The sequence below is a fragment of the Lissotriton vulgaris genome, chromosome 1_1, assembly GCF_964263255.1.
Source record: "Lissotriton vulgaris chromosome 1_1, aLisVul1.2, whole genome shotgun sequence".
Classification (NCBI taxonomy): domain Eukaryota; kingdom Metazoa; phylum Chordata; class Amphibia; order Caudata; family Salamandridae; genus Lissotriton; species Lissotriton vulgaris.
The window spans coordinates 108,377,727-108,394,360 of NC_141685.1; the positions used below are offsets into that span (position 1 = coordinate 108,377,727).

General features: G+C 39.6%; 1 protein-coding gene across 1 annotated transcript in view; it reads right to left on the bottom strand.

The window, feature by feature from the left end:
- Positions 1 to 9,202: 9,202 nt before the first annotated feature.
- The window catches only part of LOC147737632 (uncharacterized), a 136,367-nt gene continuing 128,935 nt past the window's right edge, over positions 9,203 to 16,634 (bottom strand). The window contains exon 3 of the mRNA XM_086939497.1: positions 9,203 to 15,304. Within this exon, the coding sequence (XP_086795623.1) occupies positions 12,593 to 14,059 (1,467 nt within the window). The 5' untranslated portion in view covers positions 14,060 to 15,304 and the 3' untranslated portion in view covers positions 9,203 to 12,592. The remainder of the gene's footprint in view (positions 15,305 to 16,634) is intronic.

Sequence of the window (16,634 nt, forward strand, 5' to 3'; positions counted from 1 at the left end):
TGTTTCCAGGATTTGGGAACAGTGGCTTGTTGTAAAGAACAATTAATCAGCTCTCGCCCTTCGTGCAGGACAGAGTCATGAAGTGATCTGAAAAGTTCCGGTTTGATGGGATCATCCGGGGATCCTGACTTTACTCTTAGGGCTAGGTGTTCCATCCCTGGCTGTTCTATAGGTGGGAGGGTCAGGAGGGAGTAGGGAGGATCAAGATTGTCTCTAGCAGGATTAGGGGGCCCCGATGGACTATCCAGTTGTAGTAGGTCGTATATCTCTTTGACTTTATTAATAAAGAAACGAGACAGTTCTTCACACTGTGCATCTGACACTACCAGGTTGCCTGTGCCTACCGGGGCATTGGTCATATCTTTCACCAGGGAAAAGATCGTTTTAGAGCGATTTGTGCTTGAGGTAATCAGGTCTGTATAGTAGATGGCTTTAGTTTTCTTTATAAGCTTATGATAAGCTTTAGTGGCCATTCTAAACTTAGTTTTGGCCAGGGGGTCATAAGATCGTCTCCAGATACGCTCTAGCAACTTGCAATGTTTTTTATTTTCAGCTAGAGATCTCGCCTAGGTCTCGAGCGTTTCAAAGGGATAAAATGGTCTAAATAATTCTATCTATCTATCTATCTATCTATCTATCTATCCATCTATCACCCTAACTCTATCTATCTATCTATCTATCTATCTATCTATCGCCCTCACTCTATCTATCGCCCTCACTGTATCTATCTGTCTATCTATCTATCGCCCTCACTGTATCTACTATCGCCCTCACTCTATCTATCGCCCTCACTCTATCTATCCCTATTGCTCTATCTATCTATTTATCGCCCTCACTCTATCTATCTATCTATCTATCTATCTATCTATCTATCTATCCCCCTCACTCAATCTATCTATCTATCTATCTATCTATCTATCTATCACCCTCACTCTATCTCTTGCCCTCACTCTATCTATCGCCCTCTATCTATCTATCTATCTATCTATCTATCTATCTTCCTCAATCTATCTATCTATCTATCCATCTATCTATCTATCTATCAATCTATCTATCTATCGCCCTCACTATATCTATCTATCCATCTATCTATCTATCTATCTATCAATCTATCTATTTATCGCCCTCTATCTATCTATCGCCCTCACTCCATCTATCTATCTATCTATCTATCGCCCTCACACTATCTGTCTATCTATCTATCGCCCTCACTGTATCTACTATCGCCCTCACTATCTATCGCCCTCACTCTATCTATCACTCTTGCTCTATCTATCTATTTATCGCCCTCACTCTATCTATCTATCTATCTATCTATCATCTATCTATCTATCTATCTATCTATCTATCTATCTATCTGTTTGGTGGATTGCCTCTCATTTTGGGACTCGCTGCAGGAATACTATTTTTGCTTCTATTGCTGCGATATGGCAAGTCATTTCACAAACGACACCTAGTTCTCCATGGAGACAACTCTACTGGCGATGAAGTGTCATGAGCGCTTCGTCCAAATTTTGGGACTACCTCGTCTAAGAGAATTAAATACCACATGGTTTCTGTCATTCAGACCAATTTGGCAAGATTGCATCCTACCTGTTCTACGCTGCCTGCTATGCGGAGAAGAATACGTGTTAAACACATGTCTCACACTCCCATCCGTCATGCCAACGGATGTTGATACTTTGCTTGAACCAGTAACAGCCCATGCACTGTGTTGTCCCCAGCGGCTACCAATTCTGATGACGGCATTCATTGAGATCTCACAGACGCAAAAAGCTACTGCTGTAATTCATGAATTTTTATCTTGTGTTCTGATTAACTTGGACATATTATATTTGTCAATCTGTAACTTGGAAGATGTTTTTCTTTTGTAAAACCGAATAAAATTTGTTGATAATAATCACTAGGGGATTCATTTACAGGGTAGCATGGTATCCCTCACACTAACTCCAGGAGTCACAGTCCACACAATGGACATGCTTTGTTCCCCCTACTTCCAACCTTACATGTACCCCTAATCACCTGCCCAAACCTCTCTCTGCTGATGCCAATGTGGTCCTCCGTCAACCCACAGACCATATTTTTGGTCTCTTTGAAACTGCCCATACAATAAAAATGCTGCAGTTGTAAATACATATCAACTACCATTTGTTGTGTTTGCAACTTTTTATTTGAATAATAAAACCTAATAAACATAAGCTGATTATTAAAGCAAAACCAAACATCAGTTGCCATACACATAAGAGACAAAAGTAGTACATAAAAATCAACATACTGTAACACAGCAAAGTTATGTAGAGCACAATTCCTAATTTCGGGCAATCTTTAAAGTTCAACCATAGAAACGTTCATAAAGAACAGGAAAGGAAACAAAGAAGGTGGGGATACAGTGATTTCATTAATGTAATGCTTCCTACATGTAGAAAAACAAATACTAATTATTTTGCTTAAGCAAATAGTCCTCACATTAAAATACTAAGAGAAATATACTGAACAATGAACATTTCATATGTAATTAGAATTCAATTTGAATATTTTAACCTCCTCAGCATTATTTGACTCATGATTACAACCTGAATGCTTTCTGGAAAGGAACCGCCTCATGGAGTTCAAAATCACATCTTTTCCAACAATAGGATTCATTTTTTTTTTTTATATTTTTTATTTGCATCAAATGTACAAGTCATAATATACAAAAATCACATTTAAACTTTACATTAATCACAAGCAAAAATACGGTCATATAAAAGGATAAGAGAAAAAAGAGAAAAAAAAAAAGAAAGATGCCAGTAATTAAGATATAAATGTCCCCCAGATTTTGTCAGTTTTTTGTTTAGCCCGGAGGCCCTTTGAGGTAGCAAGAGTGGTCTCCATAGCATAAATTTCTTTAACAAAGCTCCACCATTCCAGAACAGTTGGCGTGTTTTTCTGCCAACAATAGGATTCAAATGATAAACTTGAATTTCAATTCAATTTATTTATTTAGGCCACTTTGGAGATCAACAATTTGAAATATATACAAAATCCATACACTTTTGTAAAAAATGTCTCCTAAACTTGAATTCCATCCACTTTTTGATTAAACACTTCCCATTCTAGCAAGCATCACAAGACCACTTGTTGTTATCTTCCCAATTAGTGATTATTTTTCGGCTGGCAATAACAATAAATATGTTTCGAATTTTACCTCTGAAAGCAAAAACATGCCATTTCTGAATCATGGTGCACAATAAAATGTACGAACAGAAGGGCATATTTTGGTGTAGCATTCATTAAGGTTTGACCAGGCTTGAAACTAGAATTCCTGATGTTTGGGACATTTAAATGTCATATTTTTGAAAGAGTTCTAACAAACCCAGCATGAGCTCCACAAAAAATAGAAGATGACTGAATTGTACTTAAAGAAAATGTTCTGATAAGTAATCTATTGATGTTAAATACAGTGGTCAGGCAATGCTTGAGGACCTAATCTATTCAGATTTTAACTCCATACTTTGTTCAATAAATTGACCGAGCATAATACTTGAAGGTCCATCTCTCAGATCAGTTCTCTTACAGTTTTAGTTGCGATAACACTAATACAGATCATTGATAAATAGATTTTAAAAGCCATGGGTGGAATTGATCCTTGGTCTAAATCTAGATTATTGTCTGCAATGGAAACCAGTACAAACAGATCAAATCTAAAATCATTGAATATGTTTATTATAGTGGTTTAGAGTAAACCCAGAAGACACATATTGTTCCTGAAACTCAGAAAATGTATCTAAAGATTATGATTACATCCTATTTTATGTCCAGAGACTGCTTTAGCTGCGTTCCTGTTTAAGTGACAACATTTGCAAATATATTTAACAAAACATTAACGCTGGATGTCAGGAATTCTGTCTTTAAGTATTGTGTAAGAGTTATGTGTGATGGTTTTATTTGATCTGAAGCAACACTAACACTAAATAGATACATGCACCGGTTATTATTCAACGAACAATATTAGCAAACTTAATTTGGAGGGAATTGAGAAAAATTGCCTCATGTTTTATTGTTAAAAAAATCTACTGGTTCAGTAATTCACAGAGTTTGCAAATGCTAAACCCCTTTTTGAAATGTACTAAACCCATTTAACAATTCAGAATTTGGAAGGGGAATGTTAATAGTTTCCCTTCTGAATATTTAATAAGGTATGTATTGAGCTTTGAAACCATATGTGGACTGAAAAACAGTAACAGGAGGTAGTAACCCAAGGGGACATTTGTGAATCTGAAAGTAAAATGGGGTGCATTAAAAATGGCTTTATTTAAAAGCTATCACAGACAAAGTAGTGTGCTGACGCTACAAGCAACCACTGTTTACCAAATGGATTATTAGTACATGAACCTCAGTATTTCCTATATTGCTGAAATGTAGTCTCTAATATTTTTGTAATGTCGTGTAAATATTTGTTCCTGTTAGTTCAGAATTTCAATATTGTCAATGAATGTCCCTATTCTTTTTGTCAAACATATTGAAATATCTTCATTCCAATTTTTGGGGCATTCTAAAAAGTGTTTTCACTCTCTAACTTGAATCTTCCTAAGAAAAATACTGACGCCAGTCCATGGTTTCTCCTAGATTATTTAGCTTTCTCACTAAAACAAGCACAATATTGATTTGAGAGAGGTGATTATTGTAGTCATACGCACTGGGGTTAGTTTAGAAAAGACCAATTCCTTAATCTTTCGAAATAATACTTGGAAAAGTTTATGTTCAATAATTTCAGATAACTTACTGATAAAGATATCAGATAAAGATCTACAAATTTTGTATACCTTGTGGTATCAAAAATATGCTAGAATTAACATACTAGTTATATTTGCGATGATCAACTTTCTGTTATTTTAACACAGTTTGTCAGTGCACAGAGTATTTTCCCTACATAGATCACATTTCATGCAATGGTCTGTGCTTCAACGTACAATGAAGGGGTAAAAATGCATTTCTACCACAATCAAGAAACCCTTGGGTCTCTGAGGATTACTGTTGCAAATGAAGACCTTGCTAAGATGAAATATCCCTTTAAAAGGACGATTTCCCTCACCTACCATAGTTGGCATGCTTCCTTATTGGGAATCTCCTTGCACCATGAAACAACCCCCTCACTGAGAGGGAGGAGTTCAGGCATATTATGTTATAGAGAAAGGTATACTAAATACCACAATAATGAGCTCAGGGTAGTGGGGGCAGCAGAGTGAAAGTTAAAACTTGTTAAAGGGTATGTGGTTTCCATTATTTGTACACCCCTGGGGCAGGATTAAAAATAGGACACTGTGGGAGAAATATATATACACTGTTAGAGTCAATAAGAGGTCAACATGTTTCAGCATATTAACCCTCCAAATAGGTGTTTGCGGCATTCTTCAGGACTTAATCAAAAGTTCTGCCGCTCAATGTACTCAATCAATAACAAGCATTGTCATAGCCAATAGGTCTCGCCTTTGGGACCTCATAAGTGTTTAGCCATGCATATTCAGTAACAATGTGAAATAATTGCTATTAAAAAAAAGAAGACTATAAACTAACTAAGCTAGACGTGACTTTATAACTGGTTAATCAAACATTTCTGGAGGTTTAGTATATATAAACAACTCCTTTTTTCTATGGTGTGTCATATAAAGTTGATGCTTTAAATTTTGGTAAGAGTACACAACGTCAAAAAATTCAATACTGCTTTTATATTAATATACCTTTGAAAGCTTGAAGTGAAAGACAATTCTAAGTGGCATTTGGTTATGAGTAGGCGCTAATGACTATTTCCGGATGACAATGTAATTAGCATTTTTTGTATAAGATGTGTTAAAAGTATGGGTAGGGAAAATGGCTATTTTGGCCAAAGGCTGCCCTTTATATATGCATGCTAGTTTTATTTGTAAACAGAATCACAATTTGTTATGTGGTACACTGTAATGTTAGATGAATCTGTTTTACCCTTCTGATAAGCAAGGGATGACGATGAACCGTTTTTTCATCCCTGGTTTTAAATGGATTCAGGTTGGAACAGAAGAGGTGTTGGTTGACTTTACCTCAGAAAATGGTTGTTTCCCGCATGCTGCTTTCAAGCGACTTAAATCCCTTCAGAGGAAGAGGCGGCTGCATGCCTGCATATATGGCCAGATCAGTACTTGGCTGTTTCGGTTCTCCAGTGGGGCTAGAATAGAAGCTGTTAAGGGCAGGGGCGTAGCTTACCATTGGTGCAGCAGGTGCAGTGGCACCAGGTCCCAGATGCCTTAAAGGCCCACTGAACCCTGATAATTGCTGTTTGTCACAGTTCAAACAGAGGCCTGAGGGGCCCACAGAACAATGATTATTGCTGTTTTCCACAGTCCAAATAAACGGCAGAGGTCACATTTCCTTTCTTGCCTTGGGGCCCAAGGCACACTGGCTAGGCCACTGGTTAAGGATGCAGTGGGGAAGAAGTGGCGAGACAGGTGGATTATCTAAACAGCTCGACGATGACTTCATGCCTGGGTATTAAAGTATTCATTACAATTAAAGACTTAAGCAGGAATAGATATCATAATATAGGAAGGCCTATGTACAAATGCAGCTCGATTAGCGTCTGCCTTTAACTTCTCACTTATCACCTCTCCTAATTTAGTTTTATATTAGATGCAGACATAAATCGTGACCTATGAATATGTTTATCTATCTTTAGGTTCAAATGACCCATCTTTTCCATATACAAGTATCAGACAGGTCGGAAATGCCTAATGGCTTTGAACTTGATAAAGCCACATTAATCACTGGTCTTGAAATACAAATGGCAGCATTAGGCACGCAGAGGTGTATTCTACATAATCTAATTATGTTCAGGGTACGGGAGAGTGTTTAGGGTATAAAGCACTTTAACAAAAACATTTCTGCCACCTTAGAAATTCAATCTTCCTTGTCCTACCCTAGTATACAAGTAGTACCACATTCTTTGTATACCTGAATTAAATAGGCACACAAAATAGTACCGTATTTAAATGCCCAATTCAGAATTACAGGGAAGGTGCACTGTCCCAGACTACACAATGGTGCAGTTTTCAGTGGGTGCTATCATCCCACACAAGGGGAGTACACCAGATTATGCTGGAAAAAACATGTGGTGCCCCAACGTAGGCGCAGTTGTAAACCACCAGTCTGCTTACATAGTAAAGCGTCTGGCAGCTATTAAATGAGGTGGCATGTTTCCCCTGCAGGTGGTTGGGGTCTTTCACCATCCTGTCAGGTGGGGGGTATACAATCAGTGTGCCTCCTGACTGCTTGTTTGCCCTTTCGCCCGTGTCAAGAATACAGTGCAGTCCTTGGAGGAGCAGTCAATTTGTATTCATGAAAGACACTTGTGTTTCTCGGATATATAATCCCCAGATGATGCCTGAACTGTTCCCCAATGGGCTATTTGTACATGGTATTGAATTGTATGGTCTTATGAGCACTGTTAATAATAAAAAAAAGATTTAGTGGAGTGTTTATTGCCCCAATGTCACTCTACTTCTAAGCACCTAATACAGCTTGTACAGTGGTTACTGTCATCTGTTCACCCACATTATGCTTAATATAAATAGTGCACAATTTAGGCGTTTGTGTCTGCCTACAACGTGGACCTGATACAAATAGCAGTACCTACAAGGTGGATGGTACAATTCAACAAGAGTCTAAGATACTCCAGCACAGATGACGTTGCATCAACATTACGGGGCATCGGTCTTGATGGCAAGCCAACTTAAAACGTATCAGTATTGTATACATTATTATCAGAAACTATACTTGCCTCTTGGATACAACTTTACAACGGAATTGTATTAATTTTTGTACAGTTGTGTGTATACAGTAAAACAACCTCCCCACCATAAATGATCTGTCTATTCATCTTTGTGGGATCTGGAGTAGCATGCTACTCGCCGAAAAGCACTTCAACACTTCATCAGATAGCAAGCGCTATATGAATGCAAAACCTTCCCTCTTCTATCCCCCTACTATCTTTTTTAACCCAACTAACAGACCAACATGTCCAGCTCTCAAATACATTTTATATTTCCCTATACTAATTCACCACTAATCATTTTTGGATCCTAGAGTAGTACTCGCCGAAAAAACACTTCAAAATTCGTCAGGGGTAGTAAGCGTTATAGAAATCTAAATATATTAGAATTACTGTTTACATCGGGCTGCACTAACATCAGGATAAAAGCAGGGTGGGGCTTAGAGTTTATCTGCCCAGAACGCAGCATACTACAGAAAGTGTGTTAACAGTCTATATGTTGTGCGCCTTGCATAGAAAAATACAGCATACAATATTTATCGAAGAGTCTATTGGCTCAGTCAAGGCTTCTATTTTTAATACAAATCATGTTTGCGAGCGCAAGGATACGAAAAAAGCTTTCTAAATATACAAAAGAAAATTGGATGCATTTGAAAAACGTTCCGGCCCACACCCATCTTCCATATACCAGGTAGGATACACTGTGAATGCAATATCTTCTGTGGAAATGTACGCCTTTACAGGAGTTACATTTGAATTATCAAAAACATACCTCCTCCCAAAAAGAAAATGTTACTGGGCAAACTGGAAATTAAATGTAAAGGAATAAATTGGCACTGTATCAATACTGAAGGCATTTTGGACAAACCGGGGTTAAATATTTCAGAAGGCAACAATTTGAGGAACCAGGCTACCAAGGCACAGGAATGTGGCGGGAACCTCCAGCTCTGGGTCGGATTCCTGGAATGATGCACATGCCGCAGGGAACAGATGCAAGGGGCACGCATCATTCTTGTAAACTACCTTGACCTATATGGTGCAAAAATCTAGGCTCTTTCATTATTTGATATTAAAACGCATAGATATAGAAGACAGACCCCACGCTCTGGACCTCATAAGAATGGATTCTAAGGCATTCTGAAATTTGTTGTGCAAGGAGAGATTTAAAATGAACTATGTCGCCTGCAAAAGGTCAGAGGGCATGGCATGCATGATTTGGTTCCCATAATTCCTTGCAAGAAGGAGCTCGTGAATTTGAGTCTCCACAGAGCTGCCATGGGATCTCTGACTGGTCAGTTCATCTCTCCAAGCTATCACAGAATACATTGCTCCTTGGTTAATGCTTAGAAACTGGCAGACCAGGTCAATTTTTCAGGGGTTATTCGTACTCCAATCTGCCTCAGCTTCGAGGCACAGGGTGATTAAAAAAAAAGCTTTATTAAAAGTACAAAGATCGGTCAGCAGGTTTTACAGCTTTTTGTTAAACATTGAAAAGGTCCCAAAGCAAGAGCGGGAAAGGCAGAAAAGGGGAAGGTGATGAAGAGAGACAGCAAGGATAAATAAGCACACGCGCAAGAGTGTGTTCAGAGTTTAAAGCCCTTACTAAAAGCTTCGCAGAGCAACGCATGCGGCCTGGCTCAGGCGAGACCTAAAAATGGTGTATGAACCATATAAGTATAAAGAAGGGTTTTAATATACAAAACCATCCAGTGATCATATTAATCTTCATAGAGTGGTTAATTCACTGGTGGTACCAGAAAGAATACATGTATAGGAAATATAAGAATGGTTTGAAAAAATCGAGGTCAGACATTTGAACAACTGTGCTAGCGTTACATTTCAAAGCTATTCAGTCCAGGACATACAAACCCGTCCAAACGGGACACAACCATATACTGTATAGTCAATGTCTGTTATTCTTAGTATAGGTGAAAAATAAAATAATTTATAGACAACAAGATTCACAACAATAATAATATACTGTTAAAAAGGTTAATCCGCCGACGTCGGGAAATATGCCTCAACTCACCGTGGCATGCGGCTCAGGGTGACTCTCCACCCTAATAAAGAATTATAGGAAGGTGAGCATGGTAAGAAAATAAGTCTTCTGGAAGGCTGTAACAGTTCTAGGCATTTCAGAACAAGTGTAAAGAAAAAGTGTGCCCATGTAGATTAAAAACTGTCCATATACTCATAGGCGGTGTCTGCAATAGTGACTGAGGTATTTTCGTATGGCTGTGAAGTTCCTAATACGTTCTCCGAGCATGTATTCAGATGTCACTTAGGTTTATCGAGACAAGCGGGCAGCGTAATGGTAGTTAACACTAGGGGGAGACACGCCAAGACCGTGGAGGCAGTCGTGTGTCTGCCTTGAAGTTTGTGTATCAATGTTTTTGATGGCTTGTGCCTCATAACAGGCTTGTGTTGCGGCAGCACAGGATGAACAAAGGCAGAACCTAGTGCAGTAACTTCCAAAGGAAACATGTGGTGTTGTGGGGAAAAAAAAAGACACTTAGAGCTAGTTGGCCTAACACAAAAGTACAGCGTGCTTAGATTCCAGAAGCAACTGCCCCATTAAAATATGCATCGGTAAGGCACATGATAAAACTGCCTAGTTTAAACATAGATGCAGCATTCTTCAAGTTGAAAACTGCGGACGTGTTTGATGTGCACTGCAATAACAAAGCTGCAATGCAGTGGAGTAAATGGCTTAAAATAGTTGACCTCTGCATGGGGGCAGCGTGCTTTGTTTTCAAGACACAACCCCTGCCACATGTGCACTGAGAACTTTCTTACAACACGAGAGAGTGTGCTTTGACACTTCCATATCTTTAACATGAATACAGCGTTCTTTAAATTTTCATAACAATAAAAAAATGAATAGACGCGCTCAATGCACACAAGATTCAAGTTAAACAAAAAGGTAGGTTCAGGGACCCATTTCTGTATACAGGGAACTCGTTGAAGAAAAAATTACAGATATAACAAACGTAGGGTCAGAGACCCATAACTGTATACAGTGAGCCAGCAATCCGTTATACCACAGGATGGAGGACGGTGTCCAGAGTAATCGCTGTTGCTCGAATAGAGGATCCGGAGCTAGCTAAAGCCTAATTTGGTGTGTGGCTACTGACTCAGGTTGTATAATCGCATTACTCTGATGCAGTCACGTGACCACGAGTACTTGGGAAATGTAGTCCCATGCCGGCAGCATGAATGTGAATGAACGCGCACTACATGCTGAAGGCTTTCTTGCCTCTGTCACACACAGCCACTTTTTCACGTGGAAAAGAATAACTAAAGATGGGCCTCCATCGAATTTAAATGCAAATACCACAATGTACTGGCATGTGTTTTTAAAGGGTCAGCGCTGTATACCCAAGGGCGAAAGAACCATTAGGAAAATCAGCACACCCGAAAACCAGATTGCCCATAGTAGAAATGAGTGATGGGTGTGTAAACAATTTCCCTTGGACTACGCATGTATCCTGTTGCAAGCGGCCAGTCCCATATGTCTAAGGGTATAGAGAGGTCAGTGCACCTGAATCAGAGTGCCCAATCTTGTATGGATAAGTGTAGGATGTTTGGACCATGTCCAATGGACAGTCTGTTACAGGAATCTGGTGGAGGTGAACACCTGCACCACTCTTCCTTTGAAAGAAAGAAGGAATGCCTTCAATGCAAGACGAATCGCCCGGACTCAAGAGGGTTGATGTGGTGCCTGGACTCTGCCAGAGACCCGAGGCCTTTGATCTCCGCCATTCCCATATGGCTGCCCCAACCCAGGAGTGACGCATCCGTCACTACTGTGAACTCAGGTTGGAGAAGGGAGAGGGATCTCCGCATAGGCTTAATCTTATCATTAAAAAATAGATATCAGTCATATGTTAAGAAACAAGGGTGAGTAGAAACCTTTTGGGTGGAGTAATATTTAAAACATTATTATTGTGATTTGTTCGGCAATTAGTTGATTTTTGCAAGCACTAACACTTCTCTGTGTAAAGTAAAGACCTGGAGAGTTTTGTAACTTTCAGATACTCAAATTGTGGATTCTGTTGCAATTAAAAATATTTCCAGGCCTGAAATTTCTTTGGAGGTTGCATGCGGCAAGCCTAAGTTATCCTGCAAGAGTTTCTTGATGAATTCTATTGAAACTACAATATGTGCTCTCTCATGTAAAGTCAGGTTGTTAAAAGCTTTTCTGCAACTCAAGATATGCTTTACTTTACACCTGGTCTGGATGCATTTCTCATGTTTAGTGAGATCTCCTTTCTGAGTATAACGTTTCTGGCTTTCCCCTCCTGTATATGGCTTTAGTCCAGTGTGAATTCTCTCGTGAAATGACATTGTATTCAAGACTAAACATTATCTGACATTCAGAACACACATAAGGCTTTTTTCCACCGTGTGAGTTCGCTCATGTCAAGTGAGAAGTAATTTGTAACCAAAACTTTGCTTGCATTTCTAGCACTCATAAGGTTTTTCCCCAGAGTGGGATCTCTCATGAAGCATAACACTGTCTTTCAGATTCAACCTTTTATGGCATAAGGATTTTCTCTAGTGTGGAGTTTCTCATGGTGAGATAGCGTTTTTCTCGACAGCTTTTCTGGCATTCAGAGCACTCATAAGGTTTTTCATCAGTATGGAGTTGCTTATAGTTAGTGAGGCTGTTCATGTAGAGTGAGATTGAGTTTAAAATTGATGCTTTTCTGGCATTCAGAGAACTGAAATATTTTGATGGTGTGTTTTCTTATGGCGCTTGTAACCATCTCTACCTCTGAATCTTGTCTGACATTTAGAGCACTGATAAGTCTATTCACTAGTGTGGATTCTCACATGTTCAGTGAGATGAGATTTTTGGCTGAAACAATTTTGGCATTCGGAGCACTGATAAGGTTTTTCCCCAGTGTGGACTCTTATATGCTGAGTGAGACTGTTTTTTTGACTGAAACATTTGTGGCATTCAGAGCACTGATAAGGTTTTTCCCCAGTGTGGATTCTTATATGCTGATTGAGACTGTTTTTTTGACTGAAACATTTGTGGCATTCAAAACACTGATAAGGTTTTTCCCCAGTGTGGGTTCTTATATGCTGAGTGAGACTGCTTTTGTCACTGAAACATCTCTGGCATTCAGAGCACTGATTCGGTTTTTCCCCAGTGTGGAATCTCACATGTGCAGTTAGAAGTGATTTAAGTTTGAAATCTTTTGGGCATTCAGAGCACTGATAAGGTTTTTCCCTAGTGTGGGTTTTTATATGTAGGGTGAGATTTCTTTTTTCACTGAAACATTTCTGGCATTCAGAGCACTGATAAGGTTTTTCCCCAGTGTGGAATCGCACATGTGCAGTTAGAAGTGATTTAAGTTTGAAATCTTTTGGGCATTCAGAGCACTGATAAGGTTTTTCCCTAGTGTGGGTTTTTATATGCAGCGTGAGAAGTCTTTTTTCACTGAAACATTCCTGGCATTCAGAGCACTGATAAGGTTTTTCCCCAGTGTGGGTTATTATATGCAGCGTGAGAAGTCTTTTTTCACTGAAACATTCCTGGCATTCAGAGCACTGATAGGGTTTTTCCCCAGTGTGGGTTCTTGTATGTCGAGTGAGACAGCTTTTTTGACTGAAAGATTTGTGGCATTCAGTGCACTGATAACGGTTTTCCCCAGTGTGGATTCTTATGTGCCGATTGAGACTACTTTGTATACAGAAACATTTCTGGCATTCAGAGCACTGATAAGGTTGTTCCACAGAATGGATTATTGCATGTCGAGAAAGACTTTGTTTGTTACAAAACCTTTCCTGGCATTCAGAGCACTGATAAGGTTTTTCCCCAGTGTGGAATCTCAAATGTGCAGTTAGAAGTGATTTACGGTTGAAATGTTTTGGGCATTCAGAGCACTGATAAGGTTTTTCCCCAGTGTGGATACTTATGTGCTTTGTGAGACTACTTTTTAAACGGAAACATTTCTGGCATTCAGAGCACTGATAAGGTTTTTCCCCAGTGTGGGTTCCTCTATGCTGAATGAGACTGTTTTTGTACATGAAACATTTCTGGCATTCAGAGCACTGGTAAGGTTTTTTGCCAGAGTGGATTATTAGATGACGAGAAAGACTTTGTTTGTTACAAAACCGTTCCTGGCATTCAGAGCACTGATAAGGGTTTTCCCCAGAGTGGATTCTCATATGTTCAGTGAAATAAGATTTTTGGTTGAAACTTTTTTTGCATTCAGCGCACTGGTAAGGTTTTTCCACAGAGTGAGAGTGGTTTCCCCCTGTGTGCATTCTGTCAAATTCTGTGAGATAAGATTTATGGCTGTATCTTATTTGGCACAGGTAACTTTTTTTCCCCAACTTCAGTTATTTTGCCTCGCTTTAAGAGTCGGGCTTGTTTAGATAATGTTCAGCACTTATCTCTAAAAGACAGTGTGTGTAATCTTCTCAACACTTGAATTCAGCAAAAAATGTCAGGAACCAGCCCTGTAACACCTGTTGAAATTTTTCTAGCAGATAATAGTCTTTAAGTAATAGCCTCTCCGGCAGCAACTTCATTTGTGACTGAAGTTTTTCTCAAATCTATTTGTATAGGTTCTTAGCAATGCAGTAATAAAGTGTTAGTCTGATATTTAATGATTAAACTGATAAGTACCTTTTTGCACTGATGTAATGGCAGTAACTGAGGGTGTTAGAACGTGCAGAGTACTATTGTGGATCATTAGTCGCAGAACATCAGTTCCTTCTACTCTTTCTATGTTTGGTGTAAGGTTAAGGTTTGTAGTTCTGAAGACGAGGATTTATTTACATTAGCTATAGCGCAATGGTGATCCTTTAACCATTTTTATATTTAACAGTTTTACATATCACTCCTGCACAACAGATAATGTTGAGGCGATTTACATAGAACTACAGAACGGTACACAATAAAAATGAAACAATCTGAGATGGTCATGAACACAATAAAGTGGTGAATATTTAAGGTTTTCGCAAGAGTGAGCAGAGTGGGTCGAGGTGTTATATCCCGATAACTCTCAAACTTGAGTAACTGGCTAAAAACGGTTGTTGAACAAAGGTGATTTTCCAATCTTTTGGTTGTTAACGTGTCAGCTTCGTAGTCTTCTTTCAGCGTCTTTTCTTTGATGGTATCCAGAAGAAACCTTTAGTTGTTACTTTCTTTTATGCAGTGTGTGTTTCCTCTCTCGAATTACATGATGCTTTAGATGAACGTTCTTCTGTCATGCTTAGGTAATTTGTCTTTCTGATAATATTTTAGATGAGGATGCTGAAGTGGTCTTCCTACATTATTTCTGAGGCTGTGTGCACAGATATGGCTTTGCTCTGTGTTAATGAAATGCAAAATTAGTGACTTCACTTACAGGTATAGTACTTTCCTCGCCACACTTAGATTTTTGGAAATTGTTGAAACGTATAATGCTGGATGTCCTTCAGTTTTTCAAAACAATCCTTCAAATGGAACTGACATTCAGTTGCTTAGTGCTAAATCTTGCTTTCTTCGTCCATAATTTCAATCACCTATAGTATTAAAATTAAATAGTTAATACGTGTACATTTCCAAAAATATAACTAACAAACCAAATCAATGCAGAATTTTGAAAATGTTGAGCTGTTTTTCAGACAGAGCAGAGTGTAGAATGGTAGCATGAGAGTACTTGGATGTAGGAGGGAGGATTTGTAGAATTTTCAACATTTTATTAAGCACACAAAGGATACATGTACCCTATGGAATTGCAACATAGAATCCCAAAGGCAGATATTAAAGTCATATGGACCGGCACCAAACAGATATTTAAAAAATATATACTATTAATTAATTTGTAATGCAGATTTCTGGGAAGGGAATGACTCCTCCACGGACAACAGGCATTTCCCCCTGCCCTGAGTTACCTGCTACTTGTATCTGGTATCCTGACTTTTGAGTTCTGGCCTATGCCGCACGCAAATCTATTGTGTGCTGCAAGGACTATGCCTAGACCTATCCCTCAACTATGGTCCAGAGTATGAATCAAGGGCAATGAAATTAAGGCGTACTTTCATGTGTTCATTTTATTCCACCTGATTATCAGTTGTTAGGTTTTTCTGCACCTGGATTTACTGGGTGCAGAAAACCAGGACACAATCTTTTTCCAGACAGAAAAATTAGACTGAAAAGTCGCATAAGACTCTGGGTGCAGCAGAAGCAGCTAAGACTTATGCTGTTTTTTTTTAATAACTGGGAGAAACACACAATTCTTCCCTCTGTTGGTGTTCACAGTCGTTGTTGGCCTGTGATTCGGCGTTGAGTGCAGAGCATATCGGTTAGAGCCTAGGGGCCGAGCCGAGGAGGAGTTGATGAGCAAGCGTGGCGGAGCTTGAGACGCCTGCCCGGGTTTGTTTTGTGACAGGTTTCCGCTCCCGAAGGCGCTTTAAGTTCTACGGATCTGCTGTGGGGGCAGGAATAGCCGCTGCCGGCACGCGGTGCTAAGGCGCTGCTGGTGCTGCTCGTGTGGTGGCTGCTGCAGGGCACCGAGGAGCACAGAGGGGCACAGAGGAGCCTTGGCCTGCTGCCTGATTTTTGTCAAAAATGTGTTTAATCGGGGGGGGGGGGCGTGGCTGGCCGAGCAGCGCAGCGAGCTCCGCCGGCTGCGCTATTAATCCTGTTCATAATCCTGCCTGGGATGCGAAGTTCACGCATCTATCCTGACACAGAGGTTGCTGAGAGCGAGGGGCGGCTGAGGTGAAAATTTGCCGTTCCGGGTGCGAACCAACATTAAGTTATTGGCCTTGAAAGATCTGCCGGTGTGCTGCAGGTGCGGAGCCTGCCTGAGACGGAGCCCTGCTTGGGGGATGCGTCACACTATGGCCC